Source organism: Tiliqua scincoides, chromosome 1 (assembly GCF_035046505.1).
Source record: "Tiliqua scincoides isolate rTilSci1 chromosome 1, rTilSci1.hap2, whole genome shotgun sequence".
Taxonomy (NCBI): Eukaryota; Metazoa; Chordata; class Lepidosauria; order Squamata; family Scincidae; genus Tiliqua; species Tiliqua scincoides.
The window spans coordinates 141,147,132-141,155,336 of record NC_089821.1 but is presented as its reverse complement, the minus strand read 5'-3'; the positions used below and the strand labels follow the sequence as shown (position 1 = coordinate 141,155,336).

Genomic DNA, 8,205 nt, shown 5'->3' with positions numbered 1-8,205 from the left:
GGGCCAGAAAAACCTGGACCAGAGATAATAGATCTGCACATGTAGTAACAAACTACATGCAAGGTGACAACAGTGTTGGCAACACAAGGCAGGCATAAATCTGATCAACACAACAAATAATTAAACTGACCATCTTCTTATGACAAAAGGATTATGCTTTTTCCAAAGTCCACAGATATGTTTAGCTTTATAGCACAACACCTCGTAGCACAACAAAAACTGAGAGAAGGAATGAGGTGGGTAGGAGTGATAAGCCCATCGCAAAAAAGAAAAAGTTCCTGGAGGCACAATTATTCACAAGACAGTTGTTCTGAATGGCAGTGCTACTGGGTATTTTGATTGAAGCTGTTCAGCCACCTTTTTGACATGTACGTCCATTCATAAAAGGAAATGTACTAGGAATTCAGTGGTAAAATAAGCTTCTTTTCATCTTCCTGGCAGCGATCACCATGGCAGATGTCAATCACCACACTTATTTTCCAAACTGCACACTTATCTTTAATGAAACAGTATTTCAAATATTCACTTTATTTCTTTTTCCTCCACAGTCAAGATTACACAGGTAAATGCTGATTATTTACCAGTTAATCACACAAGGCCTACATTCCAAGATTTTTTTTAACTGCTACAAATATAGGTCATTCTTCACAACCTACTGACAGTTCCATATATAAATATCTGGGTGATTTTAAATAACATTTAACAGTTATATAAAAAATCAAATTGCAATAATTACTTGGCACCAAGTTGTGTGTGTTCAAAATTTAATACAATTCCATTATTTTGTAATATTGTACCAGTAATTACAGTTCACAGACTTTTTCAAACATATTACTTTCAATAGATTATATCCAGGGAATCCAGTCCCAGGTGACATACTAATGTTTTCTATTTTAAAAAAAAACCTTTAAACCCAATGGTAATGAAGAAACAGTATCATGGTACTAAAATAAGAGGAAAGATACAGGTAGAGGAAGTTAACTGTATGCATTTCTGTAGGAGAAAAAGCTATCTAGTGCCAAGACATAAAGCCAGAAACAAACATTCATGACAAAAAAATTGCAAGTTGTTTCGGCTCATTAGTAATTAGTGGCTACAGCCACTTAAATTGCTGCTGCTTTGGAAATACAATACAAAAGCTTAACCTTGGCTTTGCTAACTGATTCAGGGGTACATAGCTGATCCATGTTAATTTCAGAAGCTTTATATGTATGAAGCCTAAAGAATTCTGGGGTGGTATTAAAAATATGCTGGCAGTTTGACCTGCTGTTAGAGTCCCTAAGCAAGATATAAAAAACAGTGAAAAGTATAGCATGAAGGCAGAAGGATGCAAAGATAAATCACTACAACCACATGATAGCAAAGAGCTCTTGTCCAAATGTTCTCTCATGCTAAGAAAGGGATTCCTCCCATTGTGAGCTACAGACAAAAGCCAACAGCATTATAGCAATAAAGGAAGAAGAAAGAGCCCACTGGAATTACCCAATTACCTACTGGGAAGGAACAATGCAGCAGACAGGCCACTCTTTGCCTTGTTTTGTTTGCAGAGAAGTGGTCCAATTAAGTAATCAAATATAGCCACATTATCAAGTATCTAACGAAAGGAACCAGAACAAAAACTGGCCTTTGGGTCAAAAGGGCACAGACAGGCCTTTCTATGTCATGTAGCTGAATGAGTTCAAAGACTGGAAATTAAGGAATGCGAGCACTGGAGCTGTGATGGGTATAAGCTTCTGAGTTTATCGAACAGTCACACCAAGCTTCTCAAGCACACGTACACCCTTCTCTTGGTATTCTTGTCTGGTCATCCAGAAGTTGTCTTTGTCTTTCATTATGTCTGCTAGAACTGCACCACCTAGGAACACCATGTGCTTTCGACGCGGTGGATCTTCAATGCGAATCTTAAATTTCTTAGAGAAAAGGGAAGACAGACAACATTACTCGAGTGTATGGCGCAAGTCTGACAAAATTATAGTTGCAATGCTGAAATACAAACACCTCTTTCCAACTGCACTGTTGGAAGTGTTAGTAAAGAGTGAATGTATAAAAAAACTCAGCTTTGGAGAATTATATAGGCAGTAACACTACAAATTGCATGTATAGGGAACTGCTGTTCCAAACTTCTGTGTTCCCCTAATCAATTTCTGAAGTGTATTTTTTATAAGAGTCCTCCTATAACTGCCGAATTTGCTGATTAATTTTAAACACAAGTGGGCAACATCTGCAGAGCGGATATAGAATCAAGGGCCTTAAGTATAATCATCCCTAATAATTTTATTCAAAACGTGTTCCAATAAGTGTTACAGTAATCCAAATGAAATAGAACCAGTGCATGGACAACCAAAGGCTGGTGCGCCGGCCTAACAGCCCAGGCCACTGCTGACACCAAGGCATTGAGGCACAAGACTGAATCCAAGAGCACTCCCAGAACATGAACCTGCTCCTTCAAAGAAGCGCAGTCATATCCAGAACAGGCCAACAAAGTTCATAGATCTCCTAACTAATAGCATTTCTGTCCTGTCTAGATTGAATTTCAACTTGTTAGTCCTTATCCAATCCGGTACCAACTCCAGGCAATGGTTCAGAACCTTCACTGCCTTCTGAGTATCAGATGGAATGGAGATATTGAACTGAATGTTATCTGCATGCTGTCCCAACAACCCTGCCAAAAACACCCCCCCCATCAGTTTCATGTAAATTTTTATGCATGAAAACATAGGAGACAAAACTGAATCCTGCAGGATGCCAAAGTTAGCCATGGCATCAAGCAACCACTTTCTGGACTCTGGAACCACTGCAACACTGTTTCCCAAGTTCCATCCTAGCCAAATGTTCCAGAAAGCTAGAATGGTCAATATCATCGAAAGTCATTGAGAGATCCAGCAGAATCAGAGGCATATTCAGCAAGTATGCAGTTGTGAGTACTGATAATACTGATGTTTGATCCCCAACCTCTTATCTGATACACTATCACTGCTAAGATAATGTACGTAATGTCTAGTTATGTAGGCTATTAAGCAACAAAAAACTTAACTGAAAATAACTATTAGAATATTCATTAATATATAGGTTTAGAGTTATATAAGTAGCATGCCACTGTATCCTGGAAAGTTGATATTTTTGGCATTTGGGATATACTTCATTTTTTACTAAAACCTCAAGTTCCATCAGCTGGAGCCAGAGGCAGAATGTCCTCCTCTGGGTGTCTATACTTAAAATGACAGGACATGGTACCTCTGAATAAAGGTTCAATCCAGGAAGTTTTTCAGCTCCAGAACTAGATTGCAGTCTTTTCACACAAAGACGACTCCTGGTTTCTCCCAAAGTAGTTTTTGTTTTGTTTTTTTTGAGGGGGGATTACTGTGGCTAAGAAAACTGAGTCAGAAACTCTAGCAGGTCTCAATCTTTAACCTACCCCCTTCTAATTTAGGGCCCAATTTGCAGAGGTGCGGCGCAGACCACCGTCACAAATGTGCCGTAAGGCACATTTGCAGGGCTTACCGCCGGGATCGCACCAGAGGTGGCTCAGCTCTGGCCGGCACTGAGCCACCGCTCGGCAGGCACCTGCATTCCGCAGCTCAGCAGTGCCTGCAACCACCAGGCTGCGGAACAGGGAATGGGGGCATGGGGGAGGCGTTCTGGGGAGGCATGGTCTGGAGCAGGGGCGCTCACACTTTTTTGGCTCGAGAGCTACTTTGAAACCCAGCAAGGCCCAGAGATTTACCAGAGTTTTTTTTTTACAATGTTCGCGCCATCATAACATATAACATTTATGTGTACAATGTATGTTGGTGTACCTTGAGCCCCACTGAGTATAACAGGACTTACTCTTGAGTAGACATGCCTCGGATTAGGCTGTGAGGCTGCAATCCTAGCCACACTTACCTGGGAGTAAGCCCCATTGAGTACAATGGGCCTTACTCCCGGCATTTCCTCCCAGAAGCACCTGAAGGGGGGGGTCGGCACTCCGCGATCTACTCATTTTGCGTCACGATCTACCGGTAGATCGCGATCCACCCATTGAGCACCCCTGGTCTGGAGCATTCCAGGGAGGCAGGGTAGAGGCGGATCCGTGGATCCGAGCTCTACAGGATCCTAGGCGCTTGTGGAGGGCTGCACGACCTACAAGAGTGCCTTCACTTTAGCAGCGACCAAACAGTTGCCGCTAATGTGAGTAACCCCATTGCGGGACTGCTTCCCTTACCCGGGGGAAGGAGACGAACGTCCCCGTTTCCTGAGGAGCCTCCCGCAGGAGTGCAGGAGGCTCTGGATTCAGCAGGAGCCCGCCAGGGAGCCGCTGGGTCCCACAGCTCCGGGCAGCTCAGGACTGGGCTGTTAGACAATAAGTGCTTGGTATTTCTGGAGGAGGTCCTGTAGGGAAGTGAACATTTAAGTAGCAATGTGGTTAAAAAAATATTCTATACGAAGAACTTCTACCAAAATTATGCAGTAATACAATTCAACTTCTAAAAAAAACTTTCTGCAGTACAAAAGGAAAAATGAATGGAAACAAAAAAATTAAGAACAAAAGTCACTTCCAGATGAATGGCCACTTAGCGTTCAAGAAAATCAAGTTTCAAATTTGTGTCATGAAGTAGGGAGAAAAATAAAGATGGAGTTGAGTTTATTCTAACTTCATCTAGTGTAGTTAGAAGTCATATTCCTCTGAATATTAGAAAGATCTTCACACTTTGATCTCAAAATCTATTACAGTCCATGGCAATGAACAGCCTAAATAAAGCTGTTTGAAGTATGACTAATAATCTGACTCAAACTAGTTATTCATCCTGTTGGTGACTAACTTGCTCCCTCTAGTGACAGCCTTGCATATGCCTTAATCAAGAATGAATCATTTTAAAGGACTACTTACTGAAAGTTTTTCCACATCACCTTTCAGGACCCTTTCCAGATAAAGCTGTTTCAGTTCACGTTCCAGTCGTGAAGGCAGCCCAGGATACATAGTGGATCCACCAGACAACACAATGTGCTTATAGAATTCAGACCTAAAGACAGAACACATTCCTTGTAATCTAGCACTTCTATAAAGAGTCCCAGAGTCTCTTCTATAAAGAGTTCCATAAAGAGTCCCCACCACTAAATGAAAAGACAAATATGAAGGGACAAATCCCTAAACCAGCGGTTTTCAACCGCAGTGCTGCGGCACACCAGTGTGCCACGAGGCAGCCTCAGGTGTGCTGTGGGGCCAGAGGAGGCAGGCAGCAGCTGTGGGGAGAAGTGGCTGCTTTGACCCTCATGCGGCAGCAGCAAAAAAAGAGCGGCCACAGCTGCTTTGTATCTCCTGCTGTGAGCAAGAGGAAGGCTGCAACCAGATCCTCCTTTACCTAGGAGTAAGTCCCACTGACTATGAAGGGGCTTACTTCTGAGTAGACATGCCTAGGATTGGGCATCGAGTCCCTTGTCTGCCCTGAATGCTGACTGGGCAACCAGAAAAGCCTGGAAGAGGTCTGGGCGGAGTGAGGAGGAGGAAGCCGGGCAGGCAAGCAGGTAGGAAGCCAGCGAGTCTGCTCAGGCCACCAGCCTAAGAATGAGCTGGCTGAGGGTCCACAAAAGTCCCTTTTCCTTGCCACAGTTGCCTGCAGCTCCTCAAAGCAACCCTCCCTGCCTTGCCTTTGCCTTTCAGAGGAGGGGTGTTGGGCCACAATCCTATCCACACTTTCCTGGGAGTAAGCCCCATTGACTATAATAGGACTTACTTCTGAGTAGACATGCCTCAGCTGGGCTGGGCTCTCAAGTTCCTCTCTTAGCCCCACTTTCCTGGGAGTAAGCCCCATTGACTATAATGGGACTTACTTCTGAGTAGAAAGTAAGGCAAGTGATTTTGGATCTTTGGAAGGTTTGGACCAGTGAGGGGAGGGATAGTAGGAGAGGTGCTAACTGCAATTATGAGATGAGGGGGAGAATGTCCCTGTGGGAGGGGGTGGGTGGGGGAGAGGAGGAGAGAGAAGTGCCAATTTCCTGCTCATGTATTTGAGAAAAAAAAAAAGAGTGCAACCAAAAGCCCAATCCTAGGCATGCCTACTGAGAAGTCCCACAGGCACATTCCCCCCCCCCAAGTCTTTGGCTGCAATCCTAACCACACTTTCCTGAGAGTAAGCCCCACTGAACAAAATAGGACTTACTTCTGAGTAGACCTGGTTAGGATTGTGCCCTTTGTCATGTTATGATTTAATTGTATTAATTATATTAATTAAAAATTAATTGTAATATAGTAATTTAATGTAAGTAAAAAACTGGGAGTGTGCCTTGACCAATTTTAGTGTCTTCACAGTGTGCCGTGAGCTGAAAAAGGTTGAAAATGGCTGCCCTAAACAAAGGTGAGAACAGCCACTGTTTCCCTCCTACCCTTCAGTACGCTTTCTGCAAAAATCTAGAAGTAAACACTACATACATAGTTTGATGACCATTTTAATCCAATCCTTGAATTTGTTCAAATATCTTTTTGAACACAAAGCAGCGACATATGTACAGATCCAAATCAGGAGTGCCCTTTTCCCATCCACCCTAATACCTTCAAACAGAGTGACAACTGTACAATTTCCACTCCTACCTGGTGTCTATATCAGCAGCTTGGATGGTGTTGAACAGCAGCTCAGCGACACCAACCCCCTCCACATTGATCAAGTGAGGCTGAAACAGAGCTTCCGGTGCCTCAAACCGTTCACCACCAACTTTAATAATTCTGCCATCAGGGAGCTAGAGAATAGAAGGTGTCTAAAATTAGTAGCAGAATACAGACAGTACATGTAAGTAGAAACACATTACTGTTTATTACTAGAAAAGCCTTCTCCAGCAGTCCAAGCCTAGCTCACTCATGTGATGGGAACACCGATACTTCATTTTGTTGCTTGTGAGCTTGACTTGCTCTTTGCTGGAGTGCTGGTTTCTATTATAAGGTAGATTTCACAACATACTTTAAGTATTAAGAATGCCCTGTTTCCAGACTTCAGTAATCTAGATATTTCAGACTACGTGTGCAAAACAAAGATGAAAACTCCATGAAGATGCAGTGGAACAAAATTTAAATTCTATCTCTAGGCCAGTGGCTCTTACCCTTCTTACGATCACAGACACCAAATGGATTGCCCAATATGTCCCCAAACCTCCTTGGCCAGGCTACTGAAATTGTCATCACCACCAGTTCTATTAGGTACCAGCGGGACTTCAAAAGATGGCAGTACTGGGCAGTGGCATAGCCAACAATCCTATTGCCTGGTGTAGAGCGCAAAATGATGCATCACTTTCGGGCTTTGGTTTCATACCCACTTTTTTAAAAAAGTGAGAAATAAAAAATCTGCCACATCCCTCAAGTATCAGCACCTCCCTCCATCACTCAATCCCTACTACTGTCTGTCTCAGGCGAGCCCTGGGCGAACATGAGGGAAGCTCCAGACATGCTCCTCGTGCCAAGCGGCCGTTTTGTTTGGTGAACAGAGCTCAAGTCCCACAGCTGACTCAAGGGGGGAGGGGAGGCTTTGGTGATACCGCCACCCGATTGCTGGCTCGCAGTGGCCAGGGGAGGAAGGAGGACTCGGGGCAGACAAGCAGGAGGAAGCCATGCCAGACTGACTCAGGCTACAATCCTATCCACACTTACCTGGGAGGAAGCCTCATTGAATATAATTGGACTTGCTTCTGAACAGATGTGCCTAGGACTGGCTGAGTGACTTTGTGTGGGAAGCAGCAGCAGCAATGCGCCTCCCCCTCCTTCCCTTCCACTGCTGCACCGCTGAGCGAGATGGAAGCAACTGGCAGCCCTGCCAGGGAAGCTCCCTCACCTCAGTGCCCGCAGGCCTTGATGGAATGGCTGTTGGTTCTCGGGCGGGGGGCTGTGGCACCCTCCTAGCACTGAGGCGCCCTGCAAAGGCCTCCCCCAGCCCCACCGAGGTCTTGATCAAAGCGGAGCTGGCTCCTCCTGCAGGGAACATTCTCCACTCAGAGTTTGCCTGCTGTCACCGCCTCGATCCCCTTCCCAGCTCCACCAAGGGCGGACAGGCAGGTGGCCTGCCCCACACCCCCTCACCTCCTTCCTGCCCAAGCGAGGACGGCCAAGGTGGGGCTTTCCCAACCCTTCTCCAAGGGGCTTCCCTGCTCTCTCCCAGCTGCTGGAGGCTGCTGGGAGGGCCACAGTGTAGCCCACTGCCACGTGCATGACTTACACACTCCTGCACATGGCAATAACTGTGG

General features: G+C 44.9%; 1 protein-coding gene across 1 annotated transcript in view; it reads right to left on the bottom strand.

Annotated features, from left to right (window-relative positions):
• Positions 1 to 472: 472 nt before the first annotated feature.
• Positions 473 to 8,205, bottom strand: part of ACTR2 (actin related protein 2) — a 33,713-nt gene continuing 25,980 nt past the window's right edge. Inside the window, exons 7-9 of the mRNA XM_066640018.1 lie at positions 6,569 to 6,714; positions 4,871 to 5,003; positions 473 to 1,910 (exon numbers count right to left, since the gene is read on the bottom strand). Of these exons, the coding sequence (XP_066496115.1) occupies positions 1,740 to 1,910; positions 4,871 to 5,003; positions 6,569 to 6,714 (450 nt within the window). The 3' untranslated portion in view covers positions 473 to 1,739. The remainder of the gene's footprint in view (positions 1,911 to 4,870; positions 5,004 to 6,568; positions 6,715 to 8,205) is intronic.